Genomic DNA, 19718 nt, shown 5'->3' on the forward strand with positions numbered 1-19718 from the left:
ATTTTATGAAGATGAGCTGAGATGAGGATGGAGAGCAATTAACTGGCTTCCTCTTCCATGCTAGTTTTTTTTTTTTTTTTTGGGGGGGGGGAACGTTACAATTCTCCTTCAAGTCTCCACAGCAAAAATTCATTTCTCCACAACATCCCTAGTAGCCAACCCCATCCTGCCTGAATCAGTGGGGTAATTCTGTCTTATCACTGCATTCTCCCTACTCTTGTAGAGTTCAGTGTTGATTAAAAAAAAATGGGATGGCCTCATAATCACCAGGGGTACAATTAAGGTCCAGTTCTATGCTCCACCTCCCGATTTGGAAGTACTTGCTATTAATTTCATAGGTACCCAGTTTTCTGGAGAACCCTAAATTATTAAGGTTGGTTGATCATCGGACATTGTGGAAAGAGAAGAGGCATTTGAGGGGTATAGCATGCTATGGCATTCTGGGGGAGGGCATGTTTGAACTTGGTTAGATAAAGTGAGAATATTTACAGACTAGTTGTTCTGGTTGTAATTTTTTATATGTCAGGGGGATGCCTCCACAGCCATCTGCAATTGGTTACTCCTTCAAAAAACAAAGATTACGGCACTTGTAATATTTGAAGTTCTAATGTTGGTTTATAGAAGGCATTTTAATCACTACTGTTAATAACACATTGAGAACTTAATACTTGAATACATTACCCATATAAAGGATTGCTAATCACATCACATGTGCCACTATCCTAATCTCAGCTAACATGAAGTTGATTTTCGAAAGCAAAAAACTGTTGTTTCATTTGACAAGGAAGGTGTGCTGCCCCACTGGGCTGCACCTATTAGGCTGGGTTATTGTTCTGAGGCAGGGGTGTGCAAGCCAGAAGCCAGATTCCAGTCCTGGGGGTCAGGAGTCAGTAGGTGGGGTGAGGAGCGTGGTCAAGCCAAGCTAAGTTCAGGAGCTAGAGAAACAGCTAAAACCAAACTATGATCAGTAGCTGGGGTGTAGTCAGAAGCCAAGCTGTGGGTCTAGAGCCAGGAGCATAATCAGGAACTAAAGCCAAGGGTCTGCAACCAGAAGTGTAGTCATGAGTCAGGCAGAAGTCAGGAACCAGGAGTTATGTACATAGAGCTTCACTATAGTGAATTGGAACAAGGAGTAATCTTGAAACGCACACATTGGACCTTGCCTCAAGGCCTTTCTGAAATACAGCCAAGCCGGGTGGGGTAACCCTCAGCCAGAGAGCTTGCAGCTGGTCCTAGTCCTCAACAGAAGGAAGTACAGCTGAGCCCCATCTACAGTGAGCTGCCAGGTGTGCCTATCTCCTGACAGCTGTCAGGGCTGCTGTGTGGGACTTGCTGAGGTCATCGTCTGGAACCAGTGGTGCCATTCCTCCAGCAAGACTTCAGGGCTGGCATATGCGGTCACATCAAGCTGGGCACTGATCTGGCTGGGACCAGGTTGTCTGTCCTCTGAGGCATAGGGCTGGTCCTGATCCCCAACCCGATCTTTACTGGCCAGATCTCCAGGTGGTGCCTGGAGAGTGCTGGGCCCAGGATCAGAGTCAGCTGCAACCTCTGGAGCGCCCTCTGGAGGCTCAGCCAGAGGTGCAGCAGGGGGCATGATGGAAGGCTGTCCAAATCTTTATTGTTTCTTTTTCCCTCATCACCTGTGCAATTGAAGAAAATATTAAATTGAATATCACCACTTTCCTTACATACATTTGCTGCAATGGAATGGTTAGCGTGTTGGACTATAATCTGGGAAGCCCATGTTTTGATCCCCTCTCTGTCTGTCTCTAGCCAAGTTACTCAGCCTTTTGACTGTGGAATAACCACTGAAATATTCAAGCAATCCCAGAAGTGATGCCAGCTGGCCAGGCCTCCCTGCCAAACTCCCAGAAGTGACATGTTTACAGTGGGCATAGCATCACTAATCACTAATAAAAATGCTTGTTAAATAAGAAGTTTGTTTCATTTTTGTGTGTGCAGTACCTTGCCTGATTCATCTCAGCTGTTATAAAGCCTACCATGTATTGCAGCAATTCCCCTCAGGGTATATGATTTGGAGATCAGTTGTAACTTTGGGAGATCTCCAGGCACCACCAGGAGGTTGCTAATCCTAATAAGACCTGAAAATACATTTTCCAAGGGTTGGAAATGACTGCCAGCCCACTCTAACTTGTTAAAAGCATCATCCTTTCAGATGCATAGAAGCAAAATCTGCTGTCCTTTTCCCAAATAAACCATTATTGTGCAAGTTCAGATCACGTTGTTCACAAAGTCTGTCATATTAAAGTCACTTTGGCCCCTTTTGGGTGGAAAAGGTTATAATAAAATAAATGTTACAATAAGATAAAGACAGCTATTTTAAAAAGAGGAAAGTGGGTAGAGAATATTTTTCTTGTTCTTAGTAGGCTACTGTGAAACAGTAGATTAAAATGTAACTTCATTTAAACGCATAATTTGTGCTCCTCTGAAAATATCCCACATGGAAATGTCACTGGATGCCCTTATTTTCCTTTTTGCTTGAAAATAATTAATTGGATGATAACGAGATGAATTAAAACCCTCCAGATTTTTGAGGGGGTGGGAAATGTTTTTGAAAAATGTGGAGCCCTCAATGTTTGCCTGTGCTGCAAAGACCAAGAGTTTGTAGAAAGAGGTCAGTGTTATGCATCTGTTGAATAGCAGAAAGCTGTAAGAAATTGAGCTGAATATGGAAGGTGATGTATATTTGCTATGAAAATAAATCTCACACATTCCTTTGCGTCTTCTTGTAGCCCATTTTATGGTGCTCTGAACAGAATATATTTTATGAAGTTTTGTATGTTATTTTTGTAGGCCCCTTGCTCATTTAGTTGTGAGCGCTGCCCAATTGCCAATAAGATAAATGGGATTTCCCTTAAGAAATATATATTGGCAGCAGTGCTTATATACTATATGGGTGGGTGAAGAGTGGGTATTCTGTTCTCCATTGCATGATTAATTAGCTTCTCTCACCACTGTTGTAACTCCACTTACCCTTTGAGGGCTGCTTTGCAAGAGAAGCAGCAGCAGCAATGAGTCGCCATTCTTCTTGCCCTGTTTCTAAATCTATAGAATACATATTAAGTTAAAAAAGAAAAAAAATGAAAGTGAGACGGGAAATGGTAAAGGCAGAACTGGAGATGACTTATTATACCCTAACATGTTTTATCAGTCCTATATTCCTGATGTATTGTTCTGAGCATGCCTAATAGGATAGGGGTGGAACTCTAGTGCAAGAAGGTAAGCTTCTCATGGGATATTGTTATAGCTACCATAACATAAGCCTTTCTCTATTCGTTCAAAACTGTACTCTTTTGTAGAGTCACATTGTTTGCTATATTTGTCTGTTTATTATTGGACGCATATACTGCCCCCTCCTGGCCCACCAGCTTGGGGCGATTCACAATAATATACAGTTTAAACCAAAACAACCCAACTCACCCTATCCTGCCATGCAGTGGCTGGAAAGGCTACCTCCCACCATAGAGTGGGGTGGTTTGAGGGAGGGACCCAATGACATTCTGCCACCTGGCCTCAACCAATTGCCTGGTTGAAGAGCTCCATCTTGCAGGCCCTGCAGAACTGCAAGAGTTCCATCTGGGCCCTAAACTCTTTCAGGAACTCATTCCACCAGTACATGGCCAGGACCAAAAAGGCCCTGGCCTTGGTTGAGGCCAGGTGGAACTTTTTTGGGTCAGGAATCACTAGCCTGTTTAAATTCGCAGAGTGAACACCCTGTTAGGGGCATAAGGAGAAAGGCAGTCCCTCAGGTACACTGGACCCAGACCGTGAATGGCCTTAAAGGTCAAAACCAGAACCTTAAACTTAATCTGGAACACAACTGGCAACCAGTGCAGCTGCCGCAGCACAGGCTGCATATGGGCCTTCCATGGTCCCATATACAGCTGCATTTTGTACCAGCTGCAACTTCTGGGTCAAGGATAAGGGCAGGTCAGTGTAGAGCGAGTTACAGGTCTAGTTTGGAGGTGACCATCACATGGATCACTGGCTAGGTGCCTGGGCCCAGGTAGGGTGCTAGTAGCTTTGCTTGGCGCAGGTGGAAAAATGCCAGCGAGGCTATCTTTGTGGCTGAGACTCCATTGAAAGGGAGGCATCAAAGGTCATCCCTAAATTTCTGGCTAGGGCTGCGATCTCCAACTCCCCTCCCCCCCATCCAGGCTAAGGAGATGCGCTTAGTTAGGGCCACCACCAAAAAGGAGGGGGTCAGGGTACCAAATTCAGGGGGCTCCTCAGCTTGAGTGCTTATGAAGCTGGAATTATGCTGCATTCAGCAAACACATTTACTTTTAGTGTAATTCTTGGGAGATAATGTGAGCTAGAATTTTCATTTTTTGTGCTGAAATTCCTACAATTATCTTGAAATTAGTGGTCAACTTTAATACTCTAATGCTAAGGGTGGTGATGGGTAGAAAATTAAACAAAAAGCCAAAACAAACAAACCATAGTTGCAGTGTTGCATCACTTGCAGTAAATAAAAGAAAGCGACAAAAGGTAACTCTAGGAATTGCTAGCATTTCCTAGAGCTGCATGTCAATTGTTGAGATGCTGCTTCCTGCATTGTACTCGCCCATTATACTCTCTATAGCCCTCCAGCACTGCCTGGCAACTCTAACAAACAGACATATAGACATGTGGATCCTGTTATTATTATGAAGAGCAAGGTAACAGCAAGCCAAATAATTTGTTTTGTTATGATATTTAATTTGAATCAGGGTCATATGGAGGTCCAGACAGAACCTTTGTCCAGAGGCCCAGAAGAAGAAGAAGAAGAGAGTTGTTTTTTATATGCCGCTTTTCTCTACCTGAAGGAGGCTCAAAGCGGCTTACAGTTGCCTTCCCTTTCCTCTCCCCACAACAGACACCCTGTGAGGTGGGTGAGGCTGAGAGAGTCCTGATATCACTGCTCAGTTAGAACAGTTTTATCAGTGCTGTGGCAAGCCCAAGGTCACCCAGCTGGTTGCACGTGGGAGAGTGCAGAATCAAACCGGCATGCCAGATTAGAAGTCCGTGCTCCTAACCACTACATCAAACTGGCTCTAGTGTTGGTTAGCACTAACCACTACACCAAAATACAATAAAATAAAATAATAAAACACAGATTAAAAACTAATCCCACCCCCACACTCTCTACTTCCTCCGCTGGCTACCCATACTGGAAATTATATAAACAAAATAAATAGATCTCGGGGGGGGGGGAGCTGAAGAGGAGAGAGGCCCATGAAGTCTTAAACAGCCCTGGTCTCAACCATAGGTCTGTTGGAAGAATACCGTTTTACAGGTCCTGCAGAACTTTGACAGCTTCGTCAAGGCCTGGACCTTGGCTGGCAACCAGAGCCAGAAAAGTCCCTGGCACTGGTTAAGACCAGACAAATGCCTTTGGGACTAGGTATGACCAACAGATTGGTGTTCGCAGAGTGTAATGCTCCTTGGGCATCATGTTAGGAGGAGCAGTCCCTTAGATACACAGGGCCCAGACCATGTAAGGCCTTAAAAGGTCAGTACCAAAACCTTGAACCTGATCTGAAACTTCACTGATAATCATTGTAATTGTTGCAGCCCTCCATGAGGTCTCTGTGAGGACCCGTGTCGCTGTATTTTGCATCAGCTGTAATCTCTGGATCAGGGCCAAGGGTAGCCCTGAGTAGAGCGAGTTACAGTCATCCAGTCTGAAGGTGACCATTGTATGGATCACTTCTGGGACCAGATAGGGCACTAGTAGCGTTACCTGGCACAGATGGTAGAATGCCTGTTTAGCTACATTTATGATCTGCACCCCCAAGCTTTTGACTGTATGGGAAGCTGTTAATTGCACTCAAAGCAAGGAAGGCATGCTTCCTCTTCTCACACCTTCTTTCCCAGCCACAGGAGCTGTCTTTCAGGGGTTGAGTTTCAGGTGTTTCTGCTGGAGCCATCTTGTCACTGTCTCCAGGCATGTGGACAATTAATTTGGGGGTGGGGGCTATTTGGCTGGCTTGTGGTTAAGTTTCAAATATTGTTGGTCAGGCTTTACAAGGCCAAAGATGTTTTACCTAAAATGGCACTGAAAGGGATTAAGGAGGATCACTCATTAGATCTTTTCCTACAATGTTCTTGCGAACCAGTTTAAAGAAGGAAGATGTCTTTTGTGTCAAAAATAAGGAACATGTACTGCTTTCAAAAGACTTTTGCTGTGAATCACAGTCAGAATATCTTTTTCAAGTACTGTTTTGTCTACAGTTTCCTTTCTTAGCTGTATATGATAAAAATCTTGATTTTTGTTTAATTTTGGGTTTAACGGAATCTGAGTAATTCAAAGGATTGATTCTGAATATATGCAATATATATCTTTCACACTATAGTAATGGGTGAAGTGTATGCCTTTGGATACTTAACCATTTTTCTCACAGTTGAGCTAAGGTATGATGTAGTTTGTCTCGTAAGCCACTTGCCCTACAGTGAGTAATTAGATGGAACCTACCATTGGCAAGAACATTACATTTCTTTGGCATTTACAGTATTTGCTTACGGGGAAAGCAATGTTTTAATCTCATTTAGAAGCTGGAAATGATGCAGTGAAGGAGATGCCACCCTCTACAGAATCAGTTATCTTTATGTGATTGGAAAACCTTTGGTGCATACATTTAAACTTGTCTGTTTCTTTAAAAAGTACATTGTGATTTTGTAGCTAGAGCCTGTGCATATTTGCCTGGCAAGGTTGCAATCCTACAGATGCTTACCCAAGATTAACTTCTGTAGAATTTGGTAGGATTTACTGTTGAGTAGACATACTTAGGATAGCTTTGTATGAGAGTGCTCCTAAGCAGATTTATTCAGAATCCTTATTGGATCTATTCAGTGGGGTTTTCTTATAGGAACGTGTTTTTAGGATTACACTGTTACTCCTGTGTAAGTCTACATGGGACTTGATCTTGAATTTTTATTTGTCTATCCCACTGTAGGGAGAACAAAGAAGTGCACTGAGCATATGGATTTCCCTAGCATACTTATATCACAAGTTTGCAGCTTGCATATATATTTTCAACCTGTTACAAACCTGGACCAATCTACCTAGAACTCACCTATAATTAGAAAATCTTCTGCTGCTATTATACCAGCTACTAGAGGAAGAGTTGGTTCTTATATGCCGCTTTTCTCTACCCAAAGGAGTCTCAAGGAGTCTCAAGCTGCTTACAGTCACCTTCCCTTTCCTCTCCCCACAACAGACACCTGATGAGGTGGGTGAGGCTGGGAGAGCCCTGATATTACTGCTTAGTCAGAACAGCTTTATTAGTGCTCTGGTGAGCCCAAAGTCACTCAGCTGGCTGCATGTGGGGGAACGCAGAATTGAACCTGGCTTGCCAGATTAGAAGTCCACACTCCTAACCACTACACCAAACTGGCTCTAGTGTTGGTTAGCATTCATTTCTCCCCAGCGATGTGCATTGGGTAGTGTGCTGTGTACAGGAATGATGTAGTCCCTGGCCAAATAGCTTACAGTTTACATTGAATGTGCTAGACAAGAGTGTCAGGAAAGTTAAGGACTGACAAGTGGGAATGGATACAGTGATTCTAATAGCAGTGGGGGTGGAGGAAAAGTGAGGCTAGGCAATAAGTGTGGAGGAGAAAAGTGTCTCAGTGAAGGGAGGGGACATTGTTACCCAAAGATACAATCCCCAGTTAGATTGGGGGAGTTAGCATAGGAGGCTGTGTGAGAGGGGGCAACTGGAATCAAAACATCAATGTTTACAGGGATTGTCCCTGTGAGAACTCTTAAATAAATGGGCAGTTTGTTCAAATTAAGGAGTCTTTTAATTAACATTAACAAAGGAAAATGAAAAGAAAGATTCATTCAGCAAAACACACAACATTCAAGAGCTAACTCAGAAAGAAGGGAAGAACATCTTAAGAATTGGGTGATATTTACCACTCCTGGAGAGTTTCAGGGAAGCAGCAGATCTGTAGAGAAATGACCAGCATTTCAGAGAAATCTGGGTGGGTGTATGTGATTGGTACCAAGAACACACTGAGTAGGTTTTTGAGGCTGATCCTTATAGGAAAATTGTGCTCTGAGGCTGTGAGAAGGCATGAGGCCTTTCTGGTGGGAAACTTAGAGAACACTCATCAAGTGAGTGTCATGATGTGATATGTTATTGGGATAAAACAAAACTTTGGACCATGGATTGATTGCTGCTAATGGCTCTATTGAAGACCCAGGAAAGTTTGACCTGACAGGTGACTCTGAGATAAAGGGATTCAGTTGCACTTAGGAGATAGTGAAGTGATCTTGTGTATACAAAGGACGGCTTGAGAGTAATTGCTTGCTTGAGCTGCTAATGAAGTCTTCTGGAGATGTTTTGCATAAGTCCTGAGTTGATTTGATTAAGTTATGTGTGCCTTTAGGGTGGGGGGAAAGACATCTGTTCTGACCATCTCCTGATCTACTCAAAGATCAGGAGATGGCCCTGATGGTCTTCTCCTAACTTTCCCATTGACCTATGTATCTGGCATACATGTTTTAACAAGAAGGTAAGCTTCTCATGGGATATTGTTATAGCTACCATAACATAAGCCTGCCGCAAAGGAGCGCCTGGGGCCGGCAGAAGCCAGAAAATGGCGGCGGTGGGCGGGCGAGGCTTCTGGCGGCCCCGGGCGCTCCTTCGCTGCCGTGAAGGAGTGCCTGGGGCTGGCAGAAGCCGGAAAATGGCAGCGGTGGGAAAGGAGCAGGGACGCTACGTCTTTGACGCGGCGTCCCTGCTCCTTTCCCTAGTGGGAGGAGGGCAGCTGGAGGACTTACCGGGCAGACAGCATCTTCTGTCTGTCCGGTGACTCTCCAGCCAGGGCAAGCGAGGCTCGGGTAAGCGGCCAATGGGGGCAAGCCCCATTGGCCGCTTGGCCTTGGATGGACACTGGGGGGGCCCAATCAGGAGCCACTTTGCGGCTCCTGATTGGGCCCCCCGAGTTTTTATCCCGGACAGGGCCTGCCCTAACTCCTCCCCACATGCCCTTACTCTTTTATTCCTCCCGCTCCTCTGGAGCGGGGGGAGGGTTTAAAGATATTCATATAACACCTCTCATCACAATATGGATGAGACAGCTAAAAATACACAAATAGCATAGGCTGCAATCATAATTTTCTTGAAACTAAACCATAGTAAATAAAATGGGATTGACTTCTGAGTAGACCTTCTTAGTATTGTTCCTATAATCCCCTAAATTAGCGATCCCCAACCTGTGGGCCACGGACCACATGTGGTCCTTCAACTAATTGGAGGTGGGCCCCGAAGGACGCCTCCCCCCCCCCCCGGCCCTTTACAACACACTTTGAGTGTCATTGTCTCCCATCACTCCCAGATGGGACTATCTCATTGCAGAGAAACAAGCTCAGGATTCCCATTGATTTGTCATTGTCATGAGTTAAAATGTCCATGAAAATTAAATGTTCCTTATGTTCATTGTTGTGGCATGTTTGTATCTTATTTTGAAGGGATGCTTAAACATTACCATAGCGATCAGAGAGCGTTAGGGCAGTGGTTGAGAGCAGAGGAGTAAACTATCCCCCCGCCCACCGGGCCTCAGTAAAAAGCATTGAGTGGTCCCCGGTGAGTGGTCCCCAGCGTTGAGTGGTCCCTGGTGATAAAAAGGTTGGGGACCACTGCCCTAAATGGCCAGCAAGAATATAAAATCAGTCACAAGCAAGTAAATTGCTAAAACCTCAGATAGCGGAACCAACAGCAGCAGCAGTTTAAGACAAAGCACAGAATAGACAACACAGAAATTATAATCACCAACAGGAAGAAACAACACTATTAACTACAAGTTAGCTGAAAGGAAAGAGCCTTGGCCTGACATGTTTATTGAGAGCACTAAGTGCAGGAAGAGATGGAAGGCAACTCCACAGCAGTGGGGCAAGGCCACTGAAAAGGCCCTTATTCCAGTGGTTCTCATTCTCAGAGAGCCATATTCACAACTACCTGCAGTCACAAGTGACACATTTGTTTCCCTCCCTGATATGAGGCCTGCCCTCAGGGAGATTTGCAGTTCTTGTTACTGTATCGACAGCTATTTCAATGTAGGACTCAGTTTCCAGTCCTAAGGCCTATAGGGCTTTGCCTACTTTTTTGGAGCACAGAAAAGGTGCCATATAGGGGACAGTGCTCAGAAGAGCCTCAGAGACCCACAAGTGGCTCTTAAGCCGCTGGGTATTACTGCCTTACATCAGGGGGCCCCAGTGTGGCGCCTGTGGGTGTTGTGGTGCCCACCAGCGTTTTTAGGAAGTGGCTGAGGCTTTTGTTCAGTAAGGTTTCTGATAAGAGTATTGGAAGTTTGATTGGCTGTGCAGGTTTCAGTGTTGCTCTGGCAGCAGTTGCCATTACAGCACATGGGTCCGCACTGTGTTTAGTTAAGTTGTGGCAATCAGTTTCTGGCTGGCTTCGCTTCCTGTGGCAGCAGAATTCCAAATGTGCCCTCAGGCTCAGGAAGACTTAGAGCAGGGGTAGTCAACCTGTGGTCCTCCAGATGTTCATGGACTACAATTCCCATGAGCCCCTGCTAGCACACGCTGGCAGGGGCTCATGGGGATTGTAGTCCATGAACATCTGGAGGACCACAGGTTGACTACCTCTGACTCACCTCACCTGTGAATATAGGTGACACACAAGTAAGGGTTTGAGCTACAAAATGCAGTGTCCAAGCAGGACCATATAGACCCCCGGAGCCAGGCCACTTGAACACAGGTTAAGCACACACAGTCTTTCTAGTAAAATTCCTGCAGTCAGGTGGACTCAACCCATGACTTTATAGCAGCAGGAAATTACCGCACCAGCTTTATCACTTAATTCCCATGCACAGGAAAGTATTGACACTTGAGTTATTGGAGCCAGAAAACATGGTTGCTGATGAATACATTTGGAAGTAACATTCTGAAAGTAATTCCCAGATATCATGAGAAATATGTTGCCAACCTGTGCAGTATTGAAAACAATCAGATACTCTTTCAGCAGTCATGGAAATCTCTTCCTGTTTCCACAGCAACACCGTAAACTTTCTCAGAACAGGTGTAGGAATTTGCAGTGTAATGTCAGATATTTGATTGTGTCAACTCAGCAGGCAGAATCCTCTCTCCTTCTTAGCAGCTAAGACTTAACCTGATGATTATCCCCTAAAATGATGAATCCTCAACAAGCTCTTTTATTTTGACCTTGTATTGAGAACATACTTTGATAATGACTGACAGCTGTATTTCTAATCTGCCAGGTGTTGGGGCACAAGTCTGCCTAGGAGCTGTGTCCTTTGAACCAACCTCTTACTTCTGTGTGCTAGCATCAGCTTTAAGATAACATGCTCTGTGCATGTTCAGAAGCAGTTTTCTCCCTAGTTAGGTTAGAGATGCAAAGAACAATATGAGTCATAACAGTTAAAATTGTTTCCACATGGATAACCACGTGGCTTGAATGACATGCTGCCAAGTATCCCCCCCCCTTTGGAAGTCAAATCTTCTGCAACATGACAATGCAAGTTGTATGATTATGTTCCCAGTCTCTAGTGGGTGGTTTCTATATATTCAGAATATATCCATGACACATGAACAGAAGAATATCAGTAGGGACTGTCCTCCTTTAGCAAGAGGAGCCAAATTGAGATTGCTCACTGAAATCAGTGGTTCTTAAGTGCACTCCGCTTTCTCTGATTGCTGAAAGCAGAGTTTTAGAGCTGTGTTGTGCTGCCTTTGGCTCAAACAGAGCCCTGCATTAAATCTATTACATTAGACCTAATGTACTAACAAACTGAGAAACAGCACTGAAGAACAAATGACTCCCAAGATGCTTCTGGATCTGAAGTGTCATCAGCGGTTTCCTTAGAACAGAACAATCTCAGCAGCAGGGACTTCAAAATCTTGCACTGCTGAAAATGGGGTTTATCATGTTCATACTTCTAGCATGGCTTTTGGTCTAGAGCTGTGGATTTCTGGGTACATAATAACTTTATAGGCATTTTTCAACTGGTAAACAGAAAGCAAGCGAGCAGTGAGCAATTTCTCTACATTACCTAGGTCAAACAGCAGGGAAATAAGAAGCAAGATGGTATTCCTTTGCCTACATAAGGCACAGTAGCAGCCTCTACTGGTGGTCCACAGTAAGAATGGGACTCTGACATGTAGTTTCATCATCACTTTAATTAGTAGGATACCTATTTGGGGGAGAGAAGGGGAAGCAATAAGAGTTCTATATGATAAAAATAATGTATTTAAGAGAGATTGATTCAAATGTTAAGGGGATTTATTGAGAGGGTGTTCCTGTGAATTTAATTCTGAAGCTGATAGACTGTAGCTATGCAGAGGAGGAAAAGCACTTGATGGTATTATGGAGTTTTCTTTCTTTTCTTGCCCTTTATTTTAAGCCTCGGAAGAAGAAGGTGGGAAACCGTTCCAGTGCCCAATCTGTGGCCTGGTTATAAAAAGGAAGAGCTACTGGAAACGACACATGGTGATTCATACCGGCTTAAAAAGTCATCAGTGCCCTTTGTGTCCATTTCGCTGTGCACGCAAGGACAATCTCAAATCACACATGAAGGTAAGGTCATTGGATTCTGGCAATGAAGAAATCAAGGCCATAAAGCTGCTGTCAAAAGTTTAAAATCTGCTTCTAATAAAATCCAGTGTGGTTTTCTGTACTATGTGTACAAGTGCTGTGAATTCATTTTGACCACCAGAGGGATTGGGCAGTAAAAGCCTAGCCTTAGTGATGTCTGCCGCAAATTCTTGCCATGCTTTGGCTGCAGTCCTCTGAATCCGTTAGCTTGCCTACAAGAGGCTGCCTGTAGTTCCCTTTCTTCTATACTGCCCAGATTGTGGTTCTGTGGGATACGGTTTCTGTGCCCAAATAAACATCAGAAGTTTGACCATGCAGCCTTACAGTGCAATCCTAAACAGAGTTACACCCTTCTAGTTCCATTAAGCTCAATGAAGCTAGATGGGTGCAACTCTGTTTAGGATTGCACTTTTAGTGTCATGCGAGCAACTGCATGCCTGTGGTTAACATGCTTCAAAAGGACGAAAATATAGTTGTCCATAATACAATGTCCTTGCCAGGAGAAAGCAGCCAAGATGGAGGCACTCCAGGGGCATGTGCAATACAAGGCATACAGTGACGAAAAGAAACAGAGTTCTCATCGCTATTAGCTTCAAATGGCAAGGGAAAACAAAAGCCTGCAGCATTGCCATACAGTCTCTCTCTGGAAAAAATCTCAGTATCCCATTACTAATCAAGGTTATGCTTTAGACCCTGTTTAAGTCAGCATTTACAGTGATGGACTTCAGATTCTGTTTTAGATTATCTGTGATTATCTGTGATATCTAAGAACCAGAGCAGATATTAGATTTCTATGGAGGTGCTGAGAAAGATGCTAGTTCTGTGGTATTTTGTCCCCCTATCCAAGGCTTTAATCTATATACATAAAAAGTGATTCATACTTCTGACAACATACTGAAGGATCTGAAGACTCCTATTGGTGGAAACTCCCCTCCCCCAGGGCCAATTGCTGCTCTTGCTCAGGATTCCACACCTTCAAGCCTGCTTTGAAGGGAGCCTCTAACAGCCCCTGACTGAAGCGAGGGAGGCGTTTTGGAGAGCAATTCAGGGGAGTCTAAGGATGTGTGTGTGCTTTCCTTTTGAGGGGGGAGAGCTTCTGCCTAACAGTTGCCTGACAGGGAGCCCACAGAAAAGCCCCCAACAAAAATAGCAACCTGCATAAGAGGCCTCAAATGCTTCTTCTACACAACAACAATGTACAGCCTCCAAAGCTGTCATTACTGCCTGGGGAGCTGATCTGTATAGTCTGGAGATGAGCTGTAATTCCAAGAGCTCTCCAGCCCAGACATGGAGGTTGGCTACCCTTGGGTTGGAAATATTCCTTGAGGTTTGGAGATGGGACTTCAAAATGGTACAATGTCTCAGAGTCCACCCTCCAAAGCAGCCATTTTTGACGGGGAAGCTGATCATTATAATTTAGAGATGAGCAGCAACAATAGAGACAATGACAGAGGCTTGCAGGCTGAGGTTAGGGTGGAGTGGCGTAGGTGTGTCTCTCCTGGGCTATGGGCTTTGGCCAGCCCTTACCGGGAAGTGTTTGTATTTTGGGACGCACACAGACAGACAGACCAGCATGGGTCCTGTGAGTCTAGAAAGTGCAGGAAGATCCAAATAAAGAATATTTACAGCCTGAAACTGTAAATGGCTGGAGAGACAAAGGAACTGACTTTTCTAAGTGTACGTAAACCTGTCAAGACTGCTGTGTACAGACAGACCTCCTCTTAGGGTTGCCAGCTTCCAAGTCAAGCATTAAACTCACACCAAACTATGAGCTTGTGCCCATTGTAGTACAGAACGCAACGGGCTTTACTACTAGTATAACATGTATCTGGTAGCCATGAGGTATTTAGAGATTATCAACACTATAACTTGAAAAACGAAGGCTCTTGAGATCAACAGATTTATTTTGAAAGTCAATGTGTTTAGAATTTATGTTTGTGTTGTGATCACTGATTGGTATTCAGGCTAGATTCTGTGCACTGAGCCACTGGAACAAAAATAGAATCATAGAATCATAGAGTTGGAAGGGGCCATACAGGCCATCTAGTCCAACCCCCTGCCCAATGCAGGATCAGCCCTAAGCATCCAAGAAAAGTGTGTATCCAACCTTTGCTTGAAGACTGCCAGTGAGGGGGAGTTCACCACCTCCTTAGGCAGCCTATTCCACTGCTGAACTACACTGACTGTGAAAAAACTTTATAAGAATGTATAGAAACTTTATAAGAATGTATAGGAATAAAAATGCTTTTGGAATTAAGAAACAATGTTCTTTGCAATCTGATACTAAATAAGTGACCTAAATGATTATCATTGATAAATAATGCCCCTCACTGGATTTATTCCATAGCCAAGTTAACACTGAAATGATTCCTCTTAGGAGACAGGATCAAGCTCAGCCAAGATACGTATAGCATTTGTCTGAAAGTTGTATATATATATTTTTTACTGTTGACAACTGAATCAGGTTCACCAACACCAGGATCGTGGAGAAACCTTTCAGTGCCAGCTTTGCCCGTTTACCTCCTCTCGCCACTTCAGCCTGAAACTCCACATGCGTTGCCATCAACACTTCCTGAGGACAGAAGCCAAAGTGAAGGAAGAGATCCAGGAAACAGATGTCAAGGTGTCATCACAGCTAAACGATGACTCCAGAATGGGACAGCAGATGGAGGGGGCAGCTGACCATGCAGGGACTGCTGCTGCATTGAGAACACCTGAGAAAGCTGGACAGACAGGTGCTGCCATCTCCCCTCTGCTGGTAAAAGAAGAGCCCAAAGATGATCACAGCACCTCCTCCCCATCCTTTACTCTCAATGTTGTTGATAGAATTGCCAACAATACAAAGTTAAAAGACTCCATTGATTTTGTGACCAATACAGCGTCAGCACTTTTTAGCCAGGACATCTCTGTCAAAATGGCATCAGATTTCCTTATGAAGCTCTCAGGTAAGTGGGTGTCAACTCCTTTTTCCTCCTAACATCATGCCTTTTTGTGTGCATAGCTTCCCAAACTCTCTTTATTGGTAGACATTCATGCTGGATGAAATGGGGACTGAAATAGGAGAATAGGGAGATAGGAGAATGCGGGGGGGGGGGGGTAGAGAGGATGCTTACTTCTCTGGCACTTCTTGATACGTCATCCTTTCTGTGAAAGAGACATCTGCAGTATTTTTACCTCTTCATTCAGAGCATGCAGGAGGGTTAGGATTAGAGCTTGACCAGGATCTCAGGTCCAAACTCACAACTTCTAGGGGGGGAGGGATGGCTGTTATTCCTTTGTGCATTCTCTGATAATAAAATGTACAGACACTGTCTTGAAAATGATGTGGTTATTATCCTGCCACTCTGCTCTGCTACATTCTTCCCACACAAGGACCTACCTAGGAAGCCTCTTCGCTTTGGAGAAGTATGCTGCTTTTAGCTAAGCAGAATGGTAGTAAACAGCGTTTTATTTCTGGTACCTTACACCAGAAAGGGTATACCAAACCTGTGAACATTAACTGGAGAAATGGGAACGTATTTACCCATGTGGTGGCTATGTTTGGTGGTCTAAACTAGCTTCTTATCAGGTTGCTACTGCTAGGTTATACTGATGAAAAAGGAGTTGGGAGAACTTATAAGAAATATATAAAATATTTATGTTTGCAGGTGTATTTATTATTAAATATTATATTTATATCTTCATTTTACTTATTGTTATTTAAAATATTTATATCTGTCTGTTCCAATTTAGCACTAGGTGGGTTACAATCATGATCATAGACCAAGCACCATGATTAAAGCAAAATATAATGATACAGTATTTTAAAATTCCACAAAGCTCTCAATGTGAGCAACATAATTGCAAATCGATCCCATGGCATAAAAAGTAATTCAGTGTTTAACATAAAAAGGGCCACATGTATGTTAGCCTCTGCTTATATTTTGATAGCTCAGATTGGAAAAGACAGTGATCTGTTAGTATTTTAGATTGAAAACATAAACTTTGGGTCACTTTAGCAATGGACAGTCTCAGACAAGAAGTCCGAGTTAAATGTTGGATACAAGAAGCACTTTTATGCATGATTGGTGGCAGTGAATAATAGTAGTTTGACAATGGACACTCTGCAGATACTTTCATATATATGCTGTATTGGATCCAGCCTGTGGCTGTATATGTGCCAAGTGTAAACAAAAGGCACTTCATCACAGAGGATTTGTGATTTCTGTGCATTCCACTCGAGATACATCCCCCCACAGTGTTCCACAGCACTGTTCCCAAGGGCTCACCAAACCTTTTCAAGTAGCAAAGTGGGCTATAGAAGATGGGGCGCAGTGACAACATTCATTCTGCACAGACAGCTCACACTTATGGTATTTTAGACTATCTATTAAGCTATAGCTGTGCAGGCGCAGTAAGCTTGCCACGTGGATCACAACAGCTGACTATAAATCATAAATGGGATTTGCAATTGCAGTATGTTCAAGTTTGGCATGATGTCAGTTTGGGGAACATGGTATTCCTGTTCACTTGTGGGTATTTTGGATCTCTTCCTGCTCCCTTACTGAGAACAGACAAGGGGCTGGGAGTTCTGAGGTTCATGATATCATTTTCATTGTTACAATGTATAGTTGTGTATTCAGATATCAATGTAAACTAAATTTTACCTTCCAGCATATTTGGTTAGTCTCGTTAAGAATGCAAAGCCTTGATCAGGGTTTTCTGAGACCCCCCGGGTTTCTTGATTGCTCTGGAAGGGTTTTGTGCATGGCTGGGAGGAAATAATCTTTTGCTCCTTTAAAAAAATTGCTAAACCTTTATTGGGTGATGTGACAATATATGGTCATTTTGACCTCACCCATCCCAAAATGGCCAATGATGGGCCTGGAGGGGGTGGGAAGGGGAGGGGGGCACATGTACACAGCTCTGCTTCCCAACTATATTCTGCATGACCTCACCATTTCTGGGGTTTCTCGAAGCCTGAACAATGTTTCAGGGGTTTCTCAGCAGTAAAAAAGTTGAGAAAGGCTGGCCTAGATACTATCCAAGGTTGTTAACAAACCTGAAGAAAAATGTCCTGGTCCTTTCTTAATATGTGGAACTAGGCAGCTGGAGCTTTTCATGGCATAGAGATAAATAACATCACCTGATAAATAACAGCTCATTACAGTTTTGCTAACGAGACAGAATATTTTTTTTCTTGGCAGTTAGGAACCATAGATAATACACAATTATCTGGAAAGAACAAGCTTCATTTTCTGTTTTAGTTAGTGTAGCAGGATTAGGAAGGTTATTATTAAACTTTTTGAGAAGTTTTAAACGATTAAGAGGATTGGAAATGTGGAAGCAAGCCTGGTCTCTCCTATAAGGCATTGACGATCCCCAGCATAATTAACAAATGGCATTTCACTCTCTGGAGAGTGACAATGCCCTTTTAAATGGAGATTAATTGGTCACCAACTTCCTTTAAGTAGAATGTGAGTTGCATTTCAGTAAATGTCGTCATTGGCAGGTGAGCCAGAGAATCAGCAGGGCTTTAATGACTCTCTGCTTGGTGATATGTTAGTCATGCCTTTTGGATTGGCTTATTGTCTTCATCTGCCCCAAATCTTTGAACTTCTGGGATTGCAAAAACTGTAATCTGCAAATACAGGAACAGAAAAAAAAATTGTACAGGGAAATTGGTAAGAAAAGCATTTGAATGAATGCACTTTTGAGGTCGTTAAACGGGTAAAAGATTATTTCTGCTAGATGTCTGAATACATGTTTGAGAGGAATTGATATATTATTTAGAATCAGGAGCGTTTTGGTATTTTTTTTCCTGTTTAGCAATTACTGATCAGGGGAATAATCATTTCTGTCTGCAATTCTGACATTTTCAAAGCCAAACCCATAAACATAATAACCCAACTGTAATGCCATTCTGACAGTTCTGGTAGTGGAAAGTGCCAGTAAGTCACAGCTGATTCATGGCTACCCCCTAGGATTTTCAAGCAATAGATTAACAGAGGTTTGCCATTGCCTGGACTTGTTGGTGTTCTCCTACCCAAAAGTAAACAGGGCCAACACTGCTTAGCTTCTGAGATCTGAAGAGGCGAGGCTAGCCTTGGCCATCCAGGTTAGGGCACAGTTAAATTAATTTTGTTTAAATATTATAATTCTTTCACTTGGGAAAATTAGGTCTTGCCTTTAATGAATTGATATTGAAGCCCATTATGGCTAAACAGAGGTAAAAACATACGTTTTGAGGGGAGAGGTCCCTTGAAAACGGAATGCGCTATAATTCGTGTTGTCAGTCTGTGTTCACAGTTGACAAGTCATTCTTTAGTTTTTAGCAGGCAGGGATGCTAACGATGCAAATGGTAATTTTTCATGCAAAAGGGCTCCTGTGCTGATTTCATAGTGTCTTAACTAAAGGTTCTGGAACCTGGCTTGTGTGCACTGTTACCTAGCAACGTGCTATAAAGTCACTGAAGGAGTGAGATATATCTTTAAGATGAAAATGTACACTTGGTAGATATGTCATTGCCACACAAGGGGGAATACATTATGTTAAAAGAAGAAATTAAACCCATTGATCAGAAAGATGTGTATTCAAGATAGCATGTTGACTTGTACATTTGACTAGTGCTGTGATACTTATGGAGTTCTGGCCCATAAGCGACAATGTTATTTAGTACCTTGCTATAAATTTACTAGCAACATTCTCAGAAAACATCTCCATTTATTAAAATACGCACTAAAACTGAATGGGAGCATGAGGATAATTCTGTTATTCTAGAAAACTAAACTCCCTCCCCTCTATTTTTATTTTGTCCAAATAGATATACTCAGAAAATGAACAAAATTGAAGGGGCAATGAAAGATACTGAAAAGGGGGATATGCCAGGGCTGCACAGCTGCATGTTAGATTAGTACTATCTACTTTTACTTCCCTTGCAGGCAGTAACCAAGGAGTTTGTTCAATGGACAAGTCCCCTCAGTTATTCTGTGAAAAACATTACCTCTATTGACTCAAAGCTGGACAAAGAGCTAATAAAAGGATAGGTGGCCTTCAATGCCAAGATAACACCTTCAGTGGTGTTCTGGTAAATAAAAAGAGGATGTTGACAGGATTTGTACTTGGCCAGGCACATTGTATTTGAGGCA

At 43.2% G+C, this 19718-nt stretch overlaps 1 protein-coding gene and 1 long non-coding RNA gene across 15 annotated transcripts in view; one reads left to right on the plus strand and one right to left on the minus strand.

The window, feature by feature from the left end:
* ZNF827 (zinc finger protein 827) overlaps positions 1-19718 on the plus strand; it is a 132023-nt gene that overhangs the window by 38818 nt on the left and 73487 nt on the right. For all 10 annotated transcript variants that reach the window (XR_013224764.1, XM_077300172.1, XM_077300173.1 and 7 more), the window contains 2 exons: positions 12400-12572; positions 15055-15535. Coding sequence is in view for 9 of the 10 variants with exons in the window: in XM_077300172.1 (XP_077156287.1) it covers positions 12400-12572; positions 15055-15535 (654 nt within the window). In the remaining variant the exon portion in view is untranslated. The remainder of the gene's footprint in view (positions 1-12399; positions 12573-15054; positions 15536-19718) is intronic.
* Positions 130-19295, minus strand: LOC143819072 (uncharacterized). Of its 5 annotated transcripts, none has more exons than XR_013224768.1 (6): positions 18811-19295; positions 15704-15876; positions 12049-12189; positions 7928-7959; positions 2998-3069; positions 130-1643 (listed from the first exon to the last, which is right to left on the minus strand). It is a non-coding gene; the product is annotated as an uncharacterized LOC143819072 (long non-coding RNA). The 5 variants fall into 5 exon arrangements; XR_013224769.1 differs by having other exon boundaries at positions 131-1643; positions 15704-15836; XR_013224767.1 differs by lacking the exon at positions 15704-15876 and having other exon boundaries at positions 131-1643.

This window comes from Paroedura picta, chromosome 10 (assembly GCF_049243985.1).
Source record: "Paroedura picta isolate Pp20150507F chromosome 10, Ppicta_v3.0, whole genome shotgun sequence".
Taxonomy (NCBI): domain Eukaryota; kingdom Metazoa; phylum Chordata; class Lepidosauria; order Squamata; family Gekkonidae; genus Paroedura; species Paroedura picta.